This window comes from Moschus berezovskii, chromosome 7, assembly GCF_049115385.1.
Source record: "Moschus berezovskii isolate FMDL1 chromosome 7, NW_MosBer_1.0, whole genome shotgun sequence".
Classification (NCBI taxonomy): Eukaryota; Metazoa; Chordata; class Mammalia; order Artiodactyla; family Moschidae; genus Moschus; species Moschus berezovskii.
The window spans coordinates 12,828,771-12,853,736 of record NC_142466.1 but is presented as its reverse complement, the minus strand read 5'-3'; the positions used below and the strand labels follow the sequence as shown (position 1 = coordinate 12,853,736).

Here is a 24,966-nt window from a genome sequence, read left to right as displayed (position 1 = left end):
TCCAGCCATCTCATCCTCTGTTGTCCCCTTCTCCTCCTGCCCCCAATCCCTCCCAGCGTCAGAGTCTTTTCCAGGACCCCAGAAACAATACTGCTGGAAAAACCAGAGCAGAACGGGGGGCATCAGCAGTGGTGGGGTTGGAATCCGGGCAAGCTGCCCTGTAAAACAGGGTAACCAGCGTGGGCCTACATGAGATACCAGCAGACTTGAAGGAGTTAGCCAACTGCATGTCTGGGCGTGGGAGGAAATACTGCAGGAAAAATGAGCTGTAGACAACAGGCCCTGGGGTTAAGGAGGGAGGGATAGAAAATAAAGGTGAGAAAGGTAATGAGGATGGGCCGCTACTCATATATATAGCTTTTAGACTGTCATAGGAACTTTGGCTTTTATGAGTGTAATGGAGAGACACTGCAGGTTTTTAGGCAGTGATCTGATCTGCCTTAAAATTTTAAAAGGATCACCGATTGCTGTTAAAATAGATATGGGGTTTGCGGGCTGGGTAGCAAGTACTTTCTAGGGCTTGTGAGAGCACTTTCCGTATCATCTTTGGATAGGGCGTAGAAATTCTTCAAATCCTTTTCTGGGACTAAATTTAAGTGTGCTCAGCAGCCTCAGGCTGATCCCACCCAGCGAGGTGCGGCTGCGCCGAGTGCGTCCGGGAAGAGCTAATCTGGCCGGCAGGACGAACATGTGGAGGGCTTGTTAACAAAGTCATATTGAACCTTCCCCCGCTGGGCTTTCAGAGGCAGCCAGGCCGCGGTCTCCAACGCCATGAGCTCCGCCTCGGGGTTTCGCAAAGCGAGGGCTCACCGCCCCAGATCAGCGCAAAGCCAGCAGAGGAAAACCAAGGCCCACCTCCATTGAGAGCACCAATCCCGCTCTCCCGCCCAGTCCTCACCCTCCAGTTAGCCTCTAGGATGTGGCCCTCACGCCAGACTCATGCCGCCGCCGATTGGCCAGCGTCTCACTGGTGCGAGCGGCGCTAGCCAATCGGCACGCGTCAGTCCACCCCGCGAGCTCGCCGCCGCGCGAGAGCCGGAGGCCCGTTGCAGTCGGTGGGAAAGCGGGCGTGGCGCCGCCGCCTCGGGCCCGCCCCCGCCCCGCCCCGCCCTCTCGCCGCGCCCCCGCCGCCTCATCCTTCCTTGAGTGTGGGAGAGGGCCAGGTATCGACGAGGCGAGCCCGGGCGTCCGGCAGTCCGCCGCCGCCAGCATGGAGTTCGTGAAGTGCTTGGGGCACCCTGAGGAGTTCTACAACCTTCTGCGCTTCCAGATGGGGGGCCGGCGGAAGGTGATACCCAAAATGGACCAGGTGGGCTGAGCATCCCTGCATCCCTGCGGAGTGGGCAGGCTGCGCGCGGCCGCCGACTTCTGGGTCTGAGCGGCAGGGCCCAGAATCGAGCGCAGAGGTGGCGGCCAGCGAGTGCCGGACCCCTCGAGCCCCCTCCTTCCCTCCGGGGAGCAGACCCCTATCACGTCAGGCGGCCCCACCTGCCAAGTTCGGTTCACCTTCCGTTACCCCAATATTTGCCCCGGCTGCCCTTGGTCTCCTAGGCATTCCCCCCACCCCCAAGTTGTCTTGCAGCTTAAAATGTTTCTGTTCGTTCAAGACTTTGGTTTTCAAGTAGTTTGGCTTCACATTTCGTTCTGTCCCTGAGATTGATTTTTTTATGTGTTGTAATACGTGGGTTATACAACCGAGACTGCATGGGTAGGTTAAATGGGAGAGGACGTGTGAAAGAGTTTTGTGAACATGATGAACTGTGCAAATATCGTCAGGAATACCTTTTCTGGAATGAAACCTCACTCATTCTTAGAGTTTTCAGTTACAGCACCTCCATACGCTTCTCCCCCGCCTCTTTGCTGCAGTCTGAGCAGCCCCTTCCTCTGTGCTCCCTGAGTTTTTTGGAACACTTATCTACTCTTGCAAGTTCTAAGTATTTGTCTGTCTGTCGATTACCTACCCAGTTGGCTCTTTGAAGGCCGGACTTGGCTTTGTTTGTATTTCATCTGCCTCACTCCTGTACCCTTTGTTCAGTGAATTTGCAATGAATAAATACGGTATTTATTCCAACAAGAAACTCATTAAGTGATTTTTAAATGAATAGACTCATTCAACTGAATTAGTGGGGTTATATCAAATGTTATCAAATTCTTTTCCCCAATGGAAACATCACAAATACTGTCCTTTGTTTAAATATACTCTTAGTTATTGTCCTTTATTAAAACACTATAATTTTCCATCAGAAATTTTTTCCCTTTGTGATGTAACTCAGAATCCTTCTCCTTCACAGTCTAGTTTCTGTGACTGCTACTTCTGTTGACCGTTTAGCAGACATTTATTAAACATCTGTTCTGTTTTAGGCTTTATGCTGGGTGCAGACGGGCAGGATAACATATGTAGACAAATCAGACACCCAAAGAGCTCATTGTCTTGTCCGGTCGATAAAATGTTATAAAATTGTTCAGAGAAAACTTAGGCAGGCACCATAATGAGATGCCTTTTCATGTTACCTCTGACCCTCCCTCAACCATTTTCTCTAGCACTGTTTAATCTTGTATCAGCCCCATAGGCTTGTACCCTGGTTTTTTGTGGATGGGTTTTATGTTCCCTAAGTCCCTTTCAGAGCCTGTTTGATTCCAGATTTTAAGCTGTTTGAAAACAAGAGCCTTGTTTGATGTACCTTGATGCAGTGCCCTTAAGAGACCTCTAGCTTTGTAAACAAAAGAAACTTAGCTATGGCAGAATATATATAGTACATGCAGTAAGGAAATTTACAGAAGGGAGAAGTCATCTCTGCCTGGGATAGGGGGTTAATATTTTAAGGGATGCCTGAAACTCCAATACTTGGGCCACCTCATGCGACGAGTTGACTCACTGGAAAAGAGTCTGATGCTAGGAAGGATTGGGGGTGGGAGGAGACGGGGACGACAGAACATGAGATGGCTGGATGGCATCACCAACTCGATGGACATGAGTTTGAGTGAACTCCGGGAGTTGGTGATGGACAGGGAGGCCTGGCATGCTGTGATTCATGGGGTCGCAAAGAGTCGGACACGACTGAGTGACTGAACTGAAAGGAAATACAGCCTTAAATTGCTCCTGTGCCTTGGTTGATACCTGTTTAATTAGGAGATTCTGGCTAAGAGCTCTTAGTTGGTCCTCTCCTGAAATTATTAGGAAATATTTATTTTATTGTATATTTGTGTGTTTTGAGGGGGTAGAAAAATTCTGTTCCCTATTATCAGATGCTGCCCAGGGATCTGTGACCCAAAACAGAAAAATAGCCACTGCTTTACAATCCAAGATGTACAGTTTCCTGGACACTTCCTGGGACAGGTAATTCATTACCTCTGGAGACTGGCCCCCTCCAGACAGTTCTGGGTTTTACGAAGTGTTTCTTAATGGTGAGTTGAAGTTTTACTCTTTGTTTACCCTCTGGAGTCAAGAGAGTCTAATCCTTGTTTTGTCATATGCCACTTGAAGTATTTTAAGACAAGTCTCATTCTTTCCAAGAATACTGATATACAAGCCAAATGTTCTGTGTTCTGCCTGTAGTTATTCATTATATGTTACTTTTTTCAGGTCATTAACCAACCTGGTCTCTCTCACTTTAAAGTCTAGTATTCAAAACTGAACAATATTCCTTAGGTGTGATCTGGTTATTTCAGAACTTTAAATTCCTTTCTTATGGATACTGTATTTCTCATTAACATAACTCATAATTGCTTTAATTTTAAAAAATGTACTTTATTTATAAAATGTTTTATTTTTTTAGGCCGTCCTCTGCAGCCTGTGGGATCTTCGTTCCCTAACCAGGGAGCAGACCCATGCCCCCTGCATTAGGAGCCTGAAGTCTTAACCACTGAACTGCCAGGGAAGTACCTAAAATATTTTAAGTGAAGAGAAAAATACTGAAAATACTATAACAAATCATTTTTGATTCCATCATGCTGACAGTCATTAACGTGATGAGCAACAGAGTCACATTAAGCAGAGAGTGGTCCAGGTTCAGCCGAAAGCTGAGCACATTTTGTGTGAAGGACACAGGCAGGAAACTGTGTACCCTCAGTTCATCCCTGAGGGAGAACAGGTGTACAAAGGTTAACCTAGGGAACTTCCGTGGTGGTCCAGTGGTTAAGACTGTGCACTTCCAGTGCAGAGGGCGAGAGTTTGAACCCTGGTCAGGGAACTGGGATCCCAGGCACCCGTGCAGTTTGGCCAAAAAAAAAAAAGTTAACCTAGGAAATGCCAAGTCATCTTAAGTTCATTGAGATTTCAGGAAATTTTAGCGAAGTAGAACCATTTTACAGCAAAAAGTTTTCAGAAAACACAGAAAAAGTGCTTTGTAATGTGTAGGGCCTTGAAGCAGTATTAGATTTAGATTAGTGGTGAGGATCATCCATGTGTAAAGCCAGTATGAGCCAAGTCATTTGGTAGGACTGTGCACAGTGTGTGGGGCTGGGGGTTCCAGTTAGAAGTACGTTGTAAAGGGACTTACCTGGTGGTCCGGTGGCTAAGACTCCGTGCTCCCAATGCAGGGGTCCCAGGTTCCAACCCTGGACAAGGAACTAGATCCCACATGCTGCAATTAAGGTCAAAGATCCCATGTACTGCAGCTAAGACCAGGCAATGCTAAGTAAATAAATAAATGCTTTAAAAAATAAATAGATAAAGGAATTTAGAAAAAAAAAATTTTTTTTTAAAAAGTACGTTGTAAAGCAACTGTACTTCAATAACTTTAAAAGAAAGAAGTACAAAGTGCAGTGGGTGCATGTGGGAATCCTGGAGCTGAGCTGTATTCACAGAGCAGGCAGTGGTCAAATGCATTCATGACATGATGAAAGCAGTATTTGGGGACAGTAATTTGGCAGGTGAACGGGATTAGGGGATTATACTGTGACTTAAACTAATCAAATTAGTAATAGCATTTGAGTTCTTCTACTTGCTAGACTTGAAGTCTATTATCAGTTAGCTTTCACTGGGTAGCCACTCCAAAACAAGGTGGCTTAATTCTGGAGTCTGGTTGCACAGTAGTATGACTATACTTAACACTGCTGAAGTGCCTGCTTACAAATAGTCAAGATGGGCGATTTCATGTTATGTATATTTCACCGTGGCTTGCCTGATGGCTTAGCGGTAAAGAATCCACCTGCTGGTGTGGGAGACACAGGTTAGATCCCTAGGTCTAGACCATCCCCTGGAGAAGGATATGGTAACCCACTCCAGTGTTCTTGCCTGACAGATCCCATGGACAGAGGAGCCTGGTGGATGACAGTCCATGGAGTCGCAAAGAGTTGGACACGACTTACTGACTAAACAACAATATATGTCACCATAATTAAAAAAAAACAAACTCAGTGACTTAAAATGACAGCTGTTATTTCGCAGTTCTCTAGGAGAGCTGGGGGGTTCTGGTCTGGGCCAACTTGGGGTTGATTTCTACTGAGTTTATTCAGTTGGCATGTGGCTGGACCATGTGTGATTTACAGGCTATAGGCTGGGGGCTCTGTGTTTCACATCCAGCCTGTTAGCCTGGGAACCCTCCGCTCTTGACTGGAATTGTGCAAACCCTAGTGTGCACACACTCTTGAGCTTTATGCTTGACTCACAGTTCCTACTGTCTTATTGGCCAAAAAAATCGGAGCCCACATGCAAAGAGGTGAAGAAAGACTCCATCTTCTGATGGAAAGAGCCACAAACTTTATGGCCATTTTGTAATTTACCACACTTAGCTGATCTTGACAACCACCCTAAAGACATAAGAGCAATTGGTACTACCATTTTACAGGTTATAAAACTGTGACATAAAGTGGTTGAATTTTGAAGCTCTCATAAGGTGGTTCCAGGATGCTGACCCGGGCCTGTTTGAAGACCTTCCTGCTTCCACTCTGAAGGTCACCCCGGGATAAAGAGCACAGGCTTGGACTGGCCCCAGACAGTGGATCCCATCACATTCCAAAACTGTTGTGTGTGCTCCGGACACATCACAGGCACACAACAATTTCTGGTTTCTTCCCTTTCCAATCCTTTCCAATTCTGTATAGTCCCTCCCTCCCTTACGCCCTTCCTTCTTTCCTTCCTTCCTATATATTCATCTAACAGACAAGGGACCACTGGTTGCATGCTTGATAAGGTCCTAGGAGCTTGAGATTAAACAGTGAACAAAATAGGTGAAGACCTTGCTTTTACAAACCTTACATTTACAAACCTGAGGGTTCCCAGACTCAGTAGAAGAGACAGAACAAAAAGAAAAAAAAGCAAATATACAGTATTTCATGTGGAGAGAAGTACTACAAAGAAAAAATGATAGCAGGACAGGGAGCTGAATGTTTGAAGTCAGGAGACATCGTTTACAAGGTTGTGATTTGGATCCAGACACTTATCTTTGCATCTTTTAAATTTTTTGAAAAGTGAGACCTGGACTATTCCCTCTTCTAGCTCTAAGGTTTGATGAGCACAGAGTACAATATTTTACTGTGCTCAGTGATAGTCAAGTCCGACTCTGCAAACTGGAGTGGGTTGCCATTTGCTTCTCCAGGGATTATTTTGTTAGTTGTAGGTTTTCTGAGCCAGTTTTAATCTGTATGAAGCATTTTTTTAAATGGCTGAGTATACCTCTAATTAGAGAAAACATAGGAACACCTATGGGACAGCAAAAAACCAAACTGAGGTGGGCAGTCTCCAGAGGTAGTGAATTACCTGTCTTGGGAGGTGTTCCAGAAACTATATCTTGGATTGTAAAGCAGTGGCTGTTTTTCTGTTTTGGGTCACAGATCCCTGGCAGCCTCTGATAATAGGGAATGGAATTTTTCTCCCCCGCTCAAAACACAAATATATAATAACTTGTGTGTGTGCTTAGTCACTCAGTTGTGTCCGACTCTTTGCCAGGCTCCTCTGTCCCTAGGGATTCTCCAGGCAAGAAGACTGGAGTGGGTTGCCATGCTCCAACCCAGGGATCTACCCCAGGTCTCCCAATCAGGCAGATTCCTTACCGTCTGAGTTACCACGGAGGCCCATTAATACTGGAGTGGGTAGCCTGTCTCTTCTCCAGGGGATCTTCCTGACCTAGGAATCGAACCAGGGTCTCCTGCATTCCAGGCAGATTCTTTACCAGCTAAGCTATCAGGAAAGTCCATAAAATTAATAACAAAATATTTACAAATAATTTCAGAAAAGGGCCACGAAAGACTTCTTCACTAAGCATTATCTTAGTTTCTCTCTTAAGTAACAAAGATGCTGGAGAGAAAGATTTATACTTAGCAGACATGGAGGGCTGAGGTTATTTCAATCATAGAAAGATTTGGCTGTAGGAGTGCAGGATTCCCTAAACTTGATTTATCCTGAAGTTTTAGAAGCATATCAATAAATCTGGAGGCATACTGCCAGCTGCAAGCTGTGTGACATCACTTAGCACAAAATGGAAAAAGTGTTTTCTAATCATGAAGTTCTGGCTTCCATCAAGTCTAAATCCTATTATTTATACTAACATCTTCTCTATTAAATCAAATCCTGACTCTATTCTTAACTTTCAGCAACAGTTTCTTTATCCATAAAATAGAGATAGTGGCTCACAATCTCTCAGTCACAATTTCCCAACTCCAAAATGGTCTAAAAACAGGTTTTTAATAAGTCTGGCTCAAAGTCATTTGGCGGTATAATGTGCTTTGATTTAAAGTCATCCCACTTAGGATAATTATTCACTGTTGAAAAAATGCTGATAATCCCAGTTACAGGGAGCCACTCCACAAAGACAGGATATGTATGCTTTTTATTGCCTGTCTTCTAAAACACTACAGATTCTGAGTTCTGCTACACATCTGGCCTTGAAGTCCTTGGGTAGATTGCAGGTCTGTATGATATCTTCTAAAGGATGTGTAAGGATCAAGGCTATTGTTTGTATTGTGCTCGGCATATAGTTGCCCAATAAGTGGTAGTTATTACACGTGTTGTTTCGTAACTTCAGTTCTCAAGTTTGTGGGGTTTTCCCTCCCTTCTGAGGAAACCCGTGTTGCATGAAGTCTGAAGGGAAGGCTGTGGGGAAGGTTGGTTACCGTCCACTTGTGGAACTGCTTTTCAGCTAGAGCCCCAGTCCTGGGAGGACAGTCCTGTTCTTCTCACCGCTGCATACTCTTCCCCTCAATGCCCTTCATCTATCCTCTCTCTCACTGGAGAGTTCTTGGGAGCATGCTCATCTCAGCAAAGGAAAACAACAGGAGGCTCAAGGGACAGGCTGCAGTAGCTTTAGCTTCCTGCTCCCTCCCCCAATATCCCTTAGCTCCTGGGAAGCAAGCAGTGGAAATGTTTGTAACAGTGATGTTTTCCATAGTGTGTTTTTTAGTTATATCTTCCCTGTATCTTCTTGGTAATTTGAGGAAATTGTTACACATGTATTGAAACAAATAGGTGCCAAGAAAAAGACTGATGGCAGAAGGAGATGAGAAGTGATTTAGTGACCTGGGTCACTTTTAAGATTGGAGAGGGCATTTTTGGAAAGGAGGGGCATGTTCTTAAAGATTGTTACGCTTCAGGAGTACAATCTAGCTTTGACATCAACCCCCAAACCCTTAGGTGTAGCTGAGGATGAAAACATTTGGCAGAGCAGGGAAAGGAATCAAGTTGTATGTGAAGAGCCAGTTCAGAGCTCAGAAAAGAGCTGTTCCTTTTATTTATTGTGAAGTCTTTCCTCTCCACATTTTGAGAGAGGAGTTGATGAATTGCTCTTAAAATACTCTCTGAACTAATTATTCATCAGTCCTTCACTGAGTATTTTTATATGCCAGACTGTATGTCCAAAATGATTTTACTAACATACGGTGCTTCAGTTCAGTTCAGTCGCTCAGTCGTGTCCGACTCTTATGCGATCCAATGAATCACAGCACGCCAGACCTCCCTGTCCATCACCAACTCCCGGAGTTCACTCAAACTCATGTCCATCGAGTTGGTGATGCCATCCAGCCATCTCATTCTCTGTCGTCCCCTTCTCCTCCCGCCCCCAATCCTTCCCAGCATCAGACTCTTTTCCAGTGAGTCAACTCGTCGCATGAGGTGGCCAAAGGATTGGAGTTTCAGCTTTAGCATCAGTCCTTCCAATGAACACCCAGGATTGATCTCCTTTAGAATGGACTGGTTGGATCTCCTTGCAGTCCAAGGGACTCTGCTTTAGTAAATACTAATCTTTACTACTGATTTTAAATTGAATTTCACAATAAAATGAAATTATTATGATTAAAAAAAAAGCTTTACTCTCTTGACAAAAGAATATGTATCCATGTTTGTAAATTTAGGAAATATACACAAATGAAAAGAACATAGTTCACCTGGACTCCAGCAAGGTCTGAAGTTTCACTGTTAACATTCCAAAGTGACCATGGGATTTACTTTTATATATATATATATACACACACACACACATATTCTTTTTAAACTATCCCCTTGTTGTTAGATATTGCAAATTATTTCCTGTTTCTCTCTTAAAAAGAGAGTGTGGGGAGACTGGTGGGGGGTGGTATATAGGAACTCAATTCTCTCTGAACCTAAAACTGTTCTAAAATATAAAGTCTCCATAAAAATAAATACAAAACAGCAATTCTTTCTGATATGGTTGCATATTAAAATATGGATTTTTTTTTAAGAAACAGTTTTTGTTTTCCTTAGGGAAAAGTAAATATAAAGTTCATAAAGATCATTACAGTTCATTGATTTGAAAGGGAAAGATGATTAGAAATCTTTATAAAAGGAATAACTAGCTTCCCAGAGGATAAGAGGTTTGTGTTTGTGTGTGTGTGTGTGTGCTCGTGCTCAGTCGTGTCCAACTCTTTGCGACCCCTTGCCAGCCTCCTCTGTCCATAGAGTTTTCCAGTATACTGGAATATAATATATATTATATATAATATAATATATAAATAATATATAATATACTGTATTATATATAAATAATATATAATATACTGGAATATAACAGTATAATACTGGAGTGGGTTGTTGTTTCCTCCTCCAGGGGATCTTCCTAACCCAGGAATGCATTAGCAGGCAAGAGTTTTTACCACTAAGCCACGTGGGAAGCCCCTAATAGAGGTTTAACAGGTGTTAAAACCAGAAGAGGACAGTAGTTAAAGAGGTCAGAAAAGATTTTATTCAGAAAAGCGTTTGCAGTAAACGAAGAGACTTCAGTATAGAACTGGGCTCAGTTCCGAACAGCAGGGGCGGGTGGATGGAAAATTACTAAGAGGAAACCTATGGGGTAAAGAGCATTCTGCCTGAACTACCTATCGATTTTTACTGGAGGCAGGCCGGGGCGCTAGGATAAGTGGGGGAAGAGGAACCCGGCCAGATAGTGAGGGTGATCATATATGGGTTATGGGGGATTCTGGCTAAACCAATTTAACCGCGTTCTTGATAGAGCTGAGCGATGCAAAGATGAGCACAGAAGTATAAAGGTTGAGGATTCAGAGGAGCCTGGCTAAAACTTGGCCAAGGGGAGATTCCGTTGCAGGAGAAAGAGCAGACTTCTCAAAAGAGGACTGAGTTCCCTTAAGCAGCCTATGGGGAGAAGGGGAACTCATAGAGGAAGGCACAAGGTGGCAGAGTTTTGAGCCAGGGGCCGGGGGGCGGGGCGGGGCTAGCATCTGGGCGGGGCTTACATCTGGGCAGGCGGTGGGCCGGGTTGTGGGGTGAGAGGGGCTGGCCGCGGGGTGGGCGGGGCCCGCAGGGGGCGGGCGCCTGCTCAGGAGCCCCAAGCCTGTTGCGGGGGAGGGAGAGCCCGTCCGGCCCCGCGGTGGGCGCCTCTCCACTCGGCTCGGGTCTATGGAGGAAAAACTGCGCTGGCCCTGCGATTCCCATGGCCGCAGTCGCCTGCAGCACCAAGGCCATGTCCCTCTTCAAGAGGACCTTGGTACTGAGTCCCGGCGCGGCACCCAGGGGCGCGGGCACCCCCTCGCGTGGCAGCCCCTTGCCTCCCGCCGCCTGGCCGTCCAAGGACCGGCCGCGGGGAGAGGGCGTGTGCGGCCGGCTGCGGAGCCCCGCGGCAGCCGGCCGCTCGCCCCAGCCCCACTCCAGCGCCTCCGCGTCTCCCACCGCAGTGTGTCTCCTCTGTCCGCAGGACTCGCTCAGCAGCAGCTTGAAAACATGCTACAAGTACCTGAATCAGACCAGTCGCAGTTTCGCAGCTGTTATCCAAGCGCTGGATGGGGAAATGCGGTGAGTGGCAGAGGCTGCAGTTTTTGAGTTGGGGAGGAAAACTTTGCCAGAGGCCTGCAGAGTCATTCGAAGCTACTTTTTGATACAGCTCCTCGCGTTGCAGTCTCTGTGCTTGTGGCTTTGCCAGAACGTGCCCAAGTGGGTGAAGGAAATGTTGGCGGTTGAAACGCGCCTGTGTTTACTTTGGGCTTCCAGGCACCTGGCCATCTCATCCTGTCCCTGCCCAGTTCTTTGGGGAGCCGGGGTGGGTGACTTTTTTTTAGTCCTGGCCGCTGGACCTATCTCTGAGCGCTTCATGTATTTTCCTTGGCTTCACTTAGGCTACTTTACGTTTCTAGTATATTGGGTTAATTCTTCTGAAGTTGCCTCTGTGCAGATTATATACATGACTTAGACCAATTACCTTTTAAGTACGATAGTATTTGGGCTTCCCAGGTGGCGCTAGTGGTAAAGAATCCACCTGCCAAGAGACTCAGGTTCAGTCCCTGGGTGGGGAAGATCCCCTGGAGAAGGAAATGGCAACCCACTCCAGTATTCTTGCCTGGAAAATTCCATGGGCAGAGGCGCCTGGAGTCCATGAGGCTGCCGAGAGTCAGATACCTTTGGGCCAGCCATCCATCCATGATAGTGTTTAGACTGAGACGTTTTTGTGTTTTTTGACTTTATTTTATCTGCAAAATAATAGTTCTGTCTACACATTTGGTCTTTCTACAGTTGTTCATTAGTCAAATGTAACTCATCCTGGGAGTAGTAGTGACATCCAGCTGGTACATTTTCCATTGCTCCCATCTAAGAAAGGAAAGCTAAGAAGTTGCGTTAAGCAGGAAAAGCTTTGGATATCCTTTCATGGTCTGTAGAGTTAAGAGTGTAGGAGGGTTTTCACAATGGCCTGGCAAAAATGAAATGTGATTTTGAAACAGTATCTTTGAATGTTTGTTCCAGTGTACTAGTAGTTATTCCTTTCTTACAGCAATGCAGTCTGCATATTTTATCTGGTTCTCCGAGCTTTGGACACGCTGGAAGATGACATGACTATCAGTATAGAAAGAAAAGTGCCACTGCTACACAACTTCCACTCATACCTTTATGAGCCTGACTGGCGGTTCACGGAAAGCAAAGAAAAGGACCGACAAGTCCTGGAGGACTTTCCAACGGTAGCAAGACTAGTGGGGTGTAGTCGTATGCATGATTGGTGGGGTGGCTGTCAGCCAGCCTGTGTGCCTGGATGTCATAGTTTAGTTGCTAATGTGCTTTTGCGACTCTGTGGACTGTAGCCCACCAGGCTCCTCTGTCCATAGGATTCTCCAGGCAAGAATACTGGGGTGGATTGCCATTTCCTCCAGGGAATCTTCCCAAACCAGGGATCAAACTTGTGTCACCTGCATTGGCAGGTGTATTCTTTACTACTGAGCTGTGAGCCTGCCGGCAGTCTCAGGACAGCATAGCATAATGTGGCGATGGTGCATCAAGCCAGACTTTCTGGGTTGGTGGCCCCACACTCTTGCTCATTAACTGGTGCTGCCTGTGATCACATAGTCTGCCTGTGATTCCATTTCTTCATCTATAAAATAGATTAAAAGCCCCTGCCTCCTAGTGTGATTTCGAGGATAGAAAGAGTTACCGTAGGTGGAGCTCTTAGACATATGTTATTTGCTGCTGTGATTACCAGGACGTTGTTGGTAAGTCCAGCTTTTCTTCCTGTGGAAAGAGCTCTCAAATGCCACTGTCTTGAAAGGTGCTTTGTCCAGTCTTTGTACCAAGAATGCAGCCTAGGTATGTCACACCGCTGGCCTCTGGAGCACCCTGAGTCTGGTGGCAAACCGTGCAGCTCACAGTGGGTGGCAGTTGTGGAGTAGGGAGTGGGCTTTGAGCACCTGGACTGAGTGAGGACTGAAGCAGGATGGCCTCTGTCACCCACAGCTGTGTGAGCTCGGATGCACTCGTTAACTTCCTCGTGCCTGAGTTTCCACCTTTGTAAAGTGCGAGCTGTGAGGCCTGAATGCGTTTATACACGTAAAGTACTTAGAATAGTGTCTGGTACATACTGAGTGTTCTGTAAATATTAGGTATGTAGTCCATTCTGTTGGAGTAAAGTGGGTTCTAACTAAAATCTTGAGCTTTATAAAATTCCACAGATTTCTTTTATGTATGTGCCTAGATCCTACTTTTCTAGATTTTATTTTAGAAAAGTCATATCTTTATCATACCTTATCACATAAATAAGCGATTCTTCCATACCTTAAAAATAAAGGTTTGATTTGGCAACATCTCAATGTTCCCTAGGGGCTTCCCAGGTGGCTCAGTGGTGGAGAATCCACCTACCAATGCAATAGATGCAGGGTTTGATCCCTGGGTCCAGAAGATCCCCTGGAGAAAGAAATGGCAACCTACTTCAGTATTCTTGTTTGGGAAATCTTCGGGACAGAAGAGTCTGGTAGGTTACAGTCCATGGGGTCGCAAAGACTCAGACACGACTGAGTGACTGAGCATGAGCCCCAGAGGCTTTCTGGCACAATCACTGTATGTGATGGGTTAAATTAGAGGACATCTGTTTCACCTCATCCTAGTGGAGACCTGTAGTCTTAGAGGTTTACTTCCAGTCATAGCTTGAGGAATAGCAAAGGGTTACTGTAAAATAATAGTAGCAATTGTAGCATTCATTTATTGAGCTATGAGTTATGAAATGCACTTCATTATCGAGTCATCATCTTCTTTATTTTGTATTAATGGAGTTTAACATGTAATGTCTATGATATACTGTTCCCCATGTTTTGTATAGATGAAGAAACTGAGGCACAATTTTAGTTTTAAGCCCTTTGCCTGAAATTAACCTGTGAAGTTAAGTGGCAGGACCAGGATTCAAATCCAGAAGGCCTGCCTCCAGAACCCTCGTACTCAATTCCTGGTACACTTTACTGTCCCTTTAAAAGGTGGTTAAAAGGAAACTTTTGTGATTTGAGATAGTAGCACTGAAATGTATACGTTACCATATATAAAACAGATGGCCAGTGGGAATTTGCTGTATGATGCAGGGAACCCAAAGCCAGTGCTCTGTGACAACCAAGAAGGGTAGGTTGGTGAGGGAGGGGACATATGTCTACCTATGGCTGATTCCTGTTGATGTATGGCAGAAACCATTACAATATTGTGAAGTGATTATCCTCCAATTAAAAATAAAATAAGGTTTTAAAGAAAGTAAAACTTTACATATAGGTGAAGTGTTTTGATCATAACATCCCAAGGTTTATTATTAGGGAGGTTTCTGTTTGCATGCTTCTGGTACCCCTGCTGGGAATCTGGCCTTTCTCCACGATACCAGTGGACTCTCTTCGGTGTCTTGTCTTCTCATACTTAACATCACTAGAGAGTGCCCCAGGGACCAAAAAGTGTACCATAGGTGGGAGACAGAATTACTTGGAGGGACAAGAGAAAGCACTTCCTGGCTGACCTCGCTGGGCAGAGGTCCCTCCCTCAGATTTCTGGGAAAATGGAGAGCTCTTCATTGTCACTCTTTCCTAGACATTTGTTTTCACGTTCTGTACAACGAGGTAGTAAGTACCAAAGAGCTGAAATTGGTTCGCATTCAGCAGTGAAGTGTTTATCTTGGAGGGTTTGTTTTCAAGCCTAAGCTGCCCCTCCCCCAGCTGGCTGGCGTTGCCCCTTTTATAAATAGAACTGACCCAGCCCCGTTAGCTGTTGAAAGACCAGGTCCTCTCGAGATTCAGGGATTCAGATGACCTTTGGTAGAGTCGCTTATTTGCTTCAGTCCACGTGGGAATTGCCTTTGGGCTTTGTCTTGGAACAGCTGTTCTGGAAAGAGCAGTTCTGGAGAGATGGGATTGATTTTACGGATTTTAGGGGTTTAACAGTCAATGTTTATCAGAATAATCCTTAGTATCTTAGGCTTCTGAGCTCTTTCAGTGCCCTGCAAGCAGCTGAGTTTCCCTCAGATCCTTATATTTAGGTGTTTCCTGAGGGAATTTTTCTAACCTTTCTGTAAATGTAGACCAAGTATTTCTCACCCTTCAGATCCTTAGCAAAGTCTGTTCACTACTTTTCCTATTTTGTGGATAGTATATTATTTGAGAAGTTTCATGGTAATTTATATTTTATTTTGACAACCTACAAGCACCTCTTTGAACTTAAGCAAGATACTTATGCAGTAGCAATGAATTTTAAAAGCATCAATAATACTTTTTGACATTAAAGCTTGGGCTATGGAAAAAAAAAAAAAACATTGGATAGCCTGCCTCAGATTGAACTAAACTGAGTTGTTTAAGAAATTAGAAAGTGTAGCCTTTATAATGGGGAAGACACTATAGCTTCATGGCATGAATTCAGAAACTGATGATGGAAAATGGTTGTCTGGTGTCCGCAGTAGAATATAAGCTTTTAGGGCAGGTCACCTGCTGGCTGTACATCCCAGTACCCACAGCAGTGCTTGTTGCATAGGGAGCACCCAAGACTGAACAAATGAATCTTCATTATAATGAGGCTTGTCTGAAAATGAGGTTTTCTTCCTAAAATTCTTACACTATGTCCAGTTTTATGTTGAAGCATCTCATTTCTCATTAATTGGGAAGGTGAGCATGTAATAAGACTATGCATCTTCTTTTGAGTCTAGAAACTAACATTTTAATACCCTTCTATTTTAACATTTGTGAAATTTGCTGAGCTTATTATTCAGTATGTAGAAACATAGTATAACATAGATTTAGGCCTATTGCTGGATCATTTGGGAGTCTTCACTAACAAGTTCTGTTACAGCTTTGCTTTACGATCCGTAGGTACCATGTTGTTTCCCAGTTTTAATACGTATTTCACATTTTCTGTTTTTTTACGACCTCCATTTCAGATCTCCCTGGAGTTTCGAAATCTGGCTGAGAAATATCAAACAGTGATTGTCGATGTTTGTCAGAAGATGGGCTTTGGGATGGCAGAGTTTCTGGATAAGCGTGTGACATCTGAACAGGAGTGGGACAAGGTTAGTGTCCCTGTGCCCACCGTGATGTTTAGGATGAAGAGGAAGTGGTGGTTTTACAACCCAGTGGTAGCGTCTCCTCATAAAGACTTAACAGTCTTATGTTACCACTGGGTTGTTTCTGAGGACTTAATACACAGAGCTTAAAACACATCCTCCTTATGTTAAAAAAAAAAAAAACATACCAAAAAAACTACCATGACATTCTTTTACATAATGAAGATTTTGAGACACTGTAAGATCTTAAAATGTCTTCAAGATTAAACACTACTTGGTATTCTAGTTTTTGTTAGAATATTCCTACCTCAGGGCCTTCACTCCCAATTTCAGATATCAGAAAGTTTACTGTATTTGGTTATTTCCAATAACCTTTTATTCTAGAAGCAGTGCATGTGCATTGTGTGTATATATATATATAAACATATAGAAAATATAGTAAAAAAAAAGAGAAGAACTGTCACATGAGCTAAAGATCACAGATCTCTGATGAGCCAGAGATCATTTTTGTTAAGTCTTTTGTGTTCATCCTTGGAATGTTTTTTACTCCTTACATGTACATGGTATATAATATATGTGTGTGTTTTTAAAGCGAAATGAGATCTTTTACACTCTTTGGAACCTGGTTTTTCGCAGCTAATGATTTCCAGTGTTTCCATTTTAGTAAAAGTTTCATTATTACTCTAAAAATTTTCTTACAGTACTGTCACTACGTTGCTGGGCTAGTGGGAATTGGCCTCTCCCGTCTCTTCTCGGCCTCAGAGTTAGAAGACCCCTTAATTGGTGAAGACACAGAGCGAGCCAACTCTATGGGCCTTTTCCTGCAGAAAACAAACATCATCCGTGATTATCTGGAAGATCAGCGAGAAGGAAGAGAGTTTTGGCCTCAAGAGGTAACAGCCTCAGGGGATTTGGAGAGAAAGAATTTTGAATGCTCTGACAACAAACCATTAAATCCTGTTGGTTGCAAGTGATAGAAACACAAATCAAGGCCCCTTAGACAACACAGGAGAATGTGTAGACTAGGTTAGGATTTAGTTTGCTTCAGGGAGACTGGCTGCATCCATCTAGGGGTTCAGGCTGTGTCCCCTTTTTCTTGGACAAGCTTTCTCTACTGGTGGGTAAAATGTCCTGTGACTCACTTAGAGGCTTGGTTCCTGTGTCATAGTTTTTGGATTTTCCCAGATTCTCACCAAAGGAAAAAAAAAAAAAAGATGAAAAACTCAAGCTATACCCAAAACCTAGCTCATGGATAACATGTCCAAAAGCACAAGTGACAGAACATCCCCAGGAACTCCAAAACACAAATGGGTGCAGACAAAAGACCAACTCCACAAACGAAACCGGCAGAATCTGTGCAGGACAAATACAGAGCAGCTCAGATCAAACAGGTGTTCCTTGTCAGACTGTGTGTGAGTCCACGAGGGCGGTGGTAAAGCCTAGAGGAGCTGGAGTGGACTGGCCCCCTTGAACTGGACATGGACACTGACCAGCCAGGATTCTCTTCCCGGATTGGGCCACATTGAGGAGTGAAATAAAAACTGAGCAGCTGGACTAAGAGAGACCTAAGTGATATCAATCAGATATAGCGCATGGACCTTGTTTGTTTAAGATCCTTATTGGAAGAAACTAAGTGGGAAAAAATCAGATAGCGGGACAGTGTGGCTGCTAACTGGATAATCTGTATTAAACATTTATCTTTAGTTAACTTTTAGTTGTGATAAGATATATGTGCAAGAAAGGTTCCTGGTCTTTTCGAAATTCATAATAAAGTATTAAATGATAACATATCAGGATAAAATGATAAATAGAATGATTATTGGGATTTTAAAATAATTTGGGGGCTGGGTGGTGGAAGCCAAGTGTCAGTAACTGTTGAAGCGGGCGAATGGTTGCATAGGCGCTCATTAACCTTTTTCTCCAGGTTCTGCAGGACAGCTGAGTACCATCAATCTGAGTGAGTTTAGGTGCAAGTTAAGAATGGAAAACAAATTTGACTTTCCATTAAATCTGTTAGCCCTTTTAGGCCCAGTCATTTCTTTAGGGGAGTATATAAAGTTATAATAACTGTTAATTCTTTAGGAAGCTTAAGAATACCTAAGAATAAAGTAAATTATTTGCTAGCTTCAGAGAACCCTCTAAATAATATCATTAAAGATCATCAAACCAATCCTGTTGTTCAAGTTGGGGCTGTTATTTCACTTTCAAGTTACTAAGATCAAGGAGGGTAACATTCTTACAGTAGACACTCAGCTCGTTTCCCTGAGATTCACTTGTTCTTATTAGAATTGGGAACATAATGTTAATCATTAATTATTTTGAGGCATGGCCACCTTGCAAATGTTTAACGTTTATCTTACAATGCCATTGTAGCTGATTTTGTTATAGCTGGTTATTTTTTCTGAAGTAGACAGTTGCCTTGTGAAAATCAGGAGGCCTTTTTGGCCTGAGGTCATTGAAGTATTGCTCCATCTGTGCTGCACTAATTGCCCCAAAGGGGCACTTTCCCAAACACCTAACTTACTCTTGGTTGTTTTTAGACTTTTGAGTGTAGTTATGATAGCCATTGAGTGGTGGTTAAAACAGATTTGGTCCTGATGAAAGGTGAGGCAGCGGCGAGACAGACTTTGTATGTCATAGTTCTTATTTGCAAAGGTCCTTTCATGTGGCTCGCACATTGCTCCCTTATGCATATGCTGACTTGTCTTTAATCTGCTTATCTGTCCAGACTTGGAGCAAGTACGTGAAGAAGCTGGGTGACTTCGCTAAGCCAGAGAACATCGACTTGGCCGTGCAGTGTCTGAACGAACTCATCACCAACACACTGCACCACATCCCCGATGTCATCACCTACCTGTCACGACTTAGAAACCAGAGTATATTTAACTTCTGTGCTATTCCGCAGGTACGGAGCGAGGAGCCTGATGAGGAGAGGGCGGGATGCTGGGGGTGGGGATGATGGAAGGTATTTACTATTTTGGTCTGTGTATTGAGGAATGGAGAGTTCCTTAAAAGATGACTCTAGTGTATTTTCTTTCTTTGCCCCACAACCACCACACGCAGCTCAACCTTGAGGTTAATTAAGTCTGTGCTTTTCCAGAACCTTCTAGAACCTATTTTCCCATCAGCTACTCTAAACTAGTTACTTTGATTCTTATCCTCACGATTTAAATCGAGGGCTTCAACTCCAGATTTTATGAGGAGTGCTGGGTGAAACACAGGTGAAGCTGTTAAAAGTCATAATTAGCACTTAACTTTTGCTGTCCTTTTCCTAGATCTTGGGATAACAGAACATGAAACCTGAACCTGTGAAAACTAGGAACTTAATTTTTAAATCCCTTTATCAATTGTTTCAGTTTTTAACTCAAAGTGAAGAAAGTTACAGGATTTAACTGATTTGGAAACTTAGTTTGGTCTTATTCTAATCACCAGTCTTGCCCAGCTGATGGAACTAAAATCTCTATGCTGGAGTTATATATGTGTGTGTGCTTGGTTGTGTCCAGCTCTTTGTGACCCTATGGACTGTAGCCCCCTGGGCTTCTCTGTCCATTGGATTTCCCAGGCAAGAATAACAGGATGGGTTGTCATTTCCTTCTCCAGGGTATCTTCCCAACCCAGGGATTGAACCCGGTTTCCTGCATTGCAGGTTGATTCTTTACCACTGTGCCACCTGGGAAACCACATGCTGGAATTAGGTTCCCATCCATCCTAGAAATAATTCACCTTTAAGCATGGGAGACCATACTCCCTTGCACCCTACTTTTGTCCCCCACAACCCCCTGTACTTTTTTTTTTTTTTAATGTATAATGATAATGTTCATTGTAGGAAAAATAGGGAGAAAAAACAAAATAGTGAAAAATTTTCAGATACTATTTTGGAATATATGTTTTCCAGATCTAATAACTCATTGCCTTAGCATGGAAAATGTTACATTGGATTGTGTGTCTTTTTCAAATAAAAAGCAACTTTCGAGACTAAATTACGGAATTATTCAGGACCGCAAAGGGCGCTTGATCCTGTGTTACTGAGACAGGGCAGTGTGGGCGCTGGGGCCGTCTTGGCGTGCTCTCTTTGTGGGTGTTTGCTCTCGGCTAGCTGCATCTCAGCCCTTTGATGCTCTGCCCGTGTTCTCTCCCCGTCTCATGGTGACCGGTTACAGTGTAGTTTCTCACGTTTTCATGAAATGAGATGAACGTGTTTTCTGTCTCATTATCCATAGGTCATGGCCATTGCTACTTTGGCTGCCTGTTACAATAATCAGCAGGTGTTCAAGGGGGTGGTGAAGATTCGAAAAGGGCAAGCGGTCACCCTGATGATGGATGCCACCAACATGCCAGCTGTGAAAGCCATAATACACCAGTACATGGAAGAGGTGGGCTTTATTTAGTAGTGTTACTATTTAAACATTTCTTTATATTGGGATATTAGATGATCTCAACAACTCTCTGTGTTATGGTGTAAAGACGTGGGTTGATGTCCTTTATTCCAGAAGAATATGCACAGGGAGCCGACTGTTGGGAGCTTCCTGGTGCCCTGGTCAGAGGGGATAAAGGAAGCCAGGTTTTACGATGGCGCTCCTAGGATAATCATATTTTTTGAGCTGGAAGATAAAGTTAGAGGCCAACCAGGCTTCTCCTTTTACAGCTAAGGCATATGAAGCCAGGCCTGTGGCTGATGACATAGCATCTGAGGGGATCCAGGATTGCAGGCCATACTTCCTGACACCCCATCCGGTACTTCATATTACGGCAAGGACCTCAGTGGAGAAGCTATCATGGGGAATTTTGACAAAGGAAAACCATCAGGCTGCAACTATTTCTAAATTTTGTAATGTCGATCTCATTTCATATGCCAAAATGCATCCCATAAAACAGAGCATGCCTGTTCTAGAACTTTTTCTTAGAGGTTGGGGCTCTCTACTTGCAGGCCCTGAGCATTACTTCTCAAGTGAGGTGATTTAGCTTCCTCCTCTTCCAAGGACATTTAGTAGCATCTGGAGACATTTTTGCTTGTCACAGGGAGTGTGGGCGGCTACCGCCTTCTTCTTCGTAGAGACCCGAGAGGCTTAGGTTTGTTCTTACTCAAGACTGAACTACTGCAGAAGTAGATGAAAACGTAAGACCTCCCTCCCCACAGGTCACCACTGCCCCTGGTTTTCTGATCCTTCCAGTCCCTGGGTTATGTTTTGACAGGGATAAGATTTATAAGAGCAGTTTTATCTAAAAATTCTATAATACAATGATTTCCTCTGATTTCCATTGCATATTGCACATTTTTCTTGACTTTCTTTCCTGTCTTCCATCTGCCAAGTTTTAGACCTCTGCAGTTCTGCTTGAGGCACTTATAGAAGGTATAAGAGATCAGGGTTTTTAAAAAACCCCAAATTCTTTTACTGACTAGATGAACATGTCCAGCCGTTGACCAAAAAATAGCTACTGATGAGACTTGGGACATTGGGGTTCACTGTTTAGCCAGTACTTACTTGGGACTTACTCTGTACCTGGCATAGCAGCCAAATAGGTGGGTACTATTAATATCAAGGAAATTTGAGGCCCTAGCACCATGGCTCAGGCCATAATCTGGACCCAGGTCTGGCTGACTTCAGAGCCACTGTTGACCACAATTCTAAAGGCTTGAATTACCCTTTCTAAATAGTAGCATTTTAGGTACTGTTCCCATTTTATATAAATTAGAAACATGCTATGTAGTTTATAGTTCAGAGAATAGTCTTATAATTTTATTCTGATCAATGATTTTGGAAAACCATGTTTTTAAAATGTAGGCAGTTCCATTGTTGTATTGGAATTCATATTTTATTAGGTATTTTCCATCACTACTGGAATTAAAGCCTAGTTGGGATTCACAGTTTGACTTAGGGTAGAGCAGGGCAGGCCGCACACAGCTGGCTGACCACCTGATTTCATAAATGACTTTATATTAGGACACAGCCCCATCCATTTGTTTTCTGTTATTGTCCTTGGCTCCCCAGGGCTCTTGAGCAGCAGGGCTGAGCAGCTATAACAGACAGGGCCCACAACGCTGAAAATACTTTTTTAGGCCATTTAAGAAAAGTTTGCAGGGACGGCTCTGGTGGTCCAGAGGCTAAGACTCTGTGCTCCCCATGCAGGGGGCCCAGATTTGTTCCCTGGTCAGGGAACTAGATCCCAACTAAGACCTGTTGCAGTCAAATAAATAAATATAAAAAAGATAAAAGGTTTGCAGACCTTTGATCCAGAGCATTGATTTTTTTATTTAAAATTACTCTAGTGAAACTTAAGGTATTTTAGAGGAAATATTAATAGCCGTAAGTTTATTTGACTTAAAAAACCTGAAAATTTCTGAGTCTCAAGGAATGGAATGTGAAATGGTTTTAATGTCAGCCTTAAGGACATTTTATCAATGAAGTTTGGAGTGAAGACTTTTAGGGTGGAGTCCACGAGTTGTTGGGCATTTTGCTGGTGGCCAGATGTTGGTGCGCATCCTGTCACCCCTCGCCGAGCACGTGAGACGGGACGACATTTGCCCCTGAGGTCCCTGGTTGCAGCCGCAGTGCACGTGCAGGAATTTCAGGGCTCTCACAAGCCCGAAGTGCAAAGGACGAGGTGGAGTGAAACCCAGCTGCCCCGAGCAGGGCAGCCGCTCCTCAGGGCCTTGTCCTCTGGAGCCGCCTCCACTGGAAGGCAGTCTGGGTACCTGGCAGCTGGTGAGAAGCTCCACCAGCTATTTTGGGACAAAAACAAATACTCAGGCAAACAGCCAGAAACTTTTACTTCCTTCTCTGCTAAAGATGATTCCTTGGCAAGGACCAGCTTTTTCTAGCAGGTGGAGCTTCCTGTTTGGCTGTGGTCCGTGCTCTTCAAACCCCATGGAGCCTCCCGCTCAGAGCGTAGTCCTGGGCCCCTGGCTGTGTCTTCCGCAGGCGGGTTAACATTCTCGTCCTTGAGTCAGCATCTCAGGGTGCCCAGGCAGCGCCTGTGAGCACAGTTTGACGAGCCGGCAGGGGACTGGACGTGCGAACTCTCGTGTCCCAACCCCGATGCCAGTGCTCTTGCCTCCTGTCCTCCTCCCTGGCTGCTCCAGCCCAGCAAGGGTGATGGGTGAGAAGGCGCCTGAGGAGGCCCTTGGCCAGACCTGGGCACTTGGGGTGGGTGTTCTAGAAAAACTTAAGCTGATACTTGGGCAGGAGATGGGACTCAGACTGTGGACAGAACATGGGAGCAGCATTCCCGGGCAGAGGGAATGGTGTGAACGAGAAGGGGAACAGGAGCAGCATCGCAGTGTCATTTCCCTCCACCACGTCACTCTGCTTCAGCCTCCACAGAGTGTGGATGCCACTGGCTCTTGGAGGTGCTGGGGTAGAGCCCACTGGGACAGCCGGGCTGCTCCGGGATGGGCTGGGGGATCACACAGACAAGGCTGATATCCTGCCTTATTGGTGGAGTGGTTTGGGGTTGTTACCTTTGTATTCTATGAGCCTCAGTTTTCTCATTGGTCAAATGGGCATAAAATGCCTAGCTGTTGCAGATTGTTGCAAGAAGTGAGCACAGGTATTTATAAGGTTTCTAGAATTTACTATGCTTTCCTCTTTCTTCAACAGATTTATCACAGAATTCCCAACTCTGACCCCTGTTCCACTAAAACACGGCAGATCATCTCCACCATCAGGACACAGAATCTCCCCAACTGTCAGCTGGTCTCACGGAGCCACTACTCGCCCATCTACCTGTCATTCGTCATGCTCCTGGCGGCCCTGAGCTGGCAGTACCTGAGCGCCCTATCCCAGGTCACCGAGGACTACGTTCAGACCGGGGAGCACTGAACTGGCTCAGTCTGGAGACTGAGTGCCCCTCCTCCCCAGGCCCCATCTGGGAAACAGACTGACCTTCTCTTCAGGGATGGATGTGGGCTCCTTCTCTTTTTCCCCCTCCTGTTTTAATCCCTCAAAGAGTTCTGTGGGCCTGGACCTTTAGAAACTGTGACCTGTGGTGGAGAAAAAGATAGGATTAAAGGGAAAGGACACCTCAGCCACCTGAACTCACCTGTGCAGGGTGACCAATGCCGAATGTTCACGGCTGCCATCGGGGAAGTGGCTGCATCCGGGCCTGCAGAGGAGATCGTAGTGTGAATACAGGCTAGAGTTACAATTAAATGTATTTAATGCGAAACAACTTTTGAATACCTGTCGCAGTAGAAAGTGAAGTGAGTTTTCTTTCCGTTCGGGTCTTGTTTGTTTTCATCATTTTGTTTCCTCCAGTGGACTTGAATGCAGCAGGTGTGAATATTTTAGAGTTCTAGGAAATATTCCTAAGAATGCAGACTGTCTGCTGCACTTGAAGCCTAGGAGGCAACTTCTCGTGAAGTTGGCATCATTTCCTTGTTTAAAGGGAGTTTAGGTTTCAGGATTGCCATTGGTCCCTTCGTAGCAGGTGGATTTCCAGTCAAAGCTAACGTTTTTGAGATTTTTTATAATAAAGAATTGAATTATTCAGTGTTTGTCAAGGGTAGTTCACTTGAAGCCTGGACAGGCGTGGCAGGTGTGGAACTCCAGGTATGGAGTTGGTGGCTGAGGGACGATGGCAGGCTGCTGCCCCCAGAAAGCTGGAACCACCCGGCTGCCCAGCCCGACACTGTTCCTGCCAGGAAGGAAGCAAGAGCATCCCTTCCACTGGCCTGCTGTGCTTCTGGCCAGTTCTATTAGCTGTGTTCAGACATTTTATTGAATTCAGAGGTAATTTTCAGCTTTCAGTTTTTTTTGTTTCTCAAGAAAGGCAGATGTTTTTCTGATGACTG

At 44.6% G+C, this 24,966-nt stretch overlaps 1 protein-coding gene across 3 annotated transcripts; it reads left to right on the top strand.

The window, feature by feature from the left end:
• Window positions 1-1,131: 1,131 nt before the first annotated feature.
• On the top strand, window positions 1,132-24,664 carry FDFT1 (farnesyl-diphosphate farnesyltransferase 1). 3 transcript variants are annotated; one of them, XM_055428035.2, is made up of 8 exons: window positions 1,132-1,309; window positions 11,100-11,197; window positions 12,168-12,351; window positions 16,053-16,181; window positions 16,877-17,068; window positions 18,904-19,080; window positions 20,396-20,548; window positions 23,774-24,664. In XM_055428035.2, the coding sequence occupies exons 1-8, from the start codon at window positions 1,211-1,213 to the stop codon at window positions 23,993-23,995; spliced, it is 1,254 nt and encodes a 417-aa protein (XP_055284010.2). In that variant the 5' UTR covers window positions 1,132-1,210; the 3' UTR covers window positions 23,996-24,664. The 3 variants fall into 3 exon arrangements, with proteins under 3 accessions (XP_055284010.2, XP_055284009.2, XP_055284011.2); XM_055428036.2 differs by lacking the exon at window positions 1,132-1,309 and adding an exon at window positions 10,736-10,892; XM_055428034.2 differs by lacking the exon at window positions 1,132-1,309 and having other exon boundaries at window positions 10,729-11,197.
• Window positions 24,665-24,966: the final 302 nt, after the last annotated feature.

Excerpts from the sequence above, each read along its gene's own strand:
- FDFT1 (XM_055428034.2), top strand. The coding sequence starts at position 10,839 with ATGGCCGCAGTCGCCTGCAGCACCAAGGCCATGTCCCTCTTCAAGAGG. Across the intron at positions 17,069-18,903 it reads GAGAGTTTTGGCCTCAAGAG|ACTTGGAGCAAGTACGTGAA; the intron begins GTAACAGCCTCA and ends TTATCTGTCCAG. Across the intron at positions 19,081-20,395 it reads ACTTCTGTGCTATTCCGCAG|GTCATGGCCATTGCTACTTT; the intron begins GTACGGAGCGAG and ends CATTATCCATAG.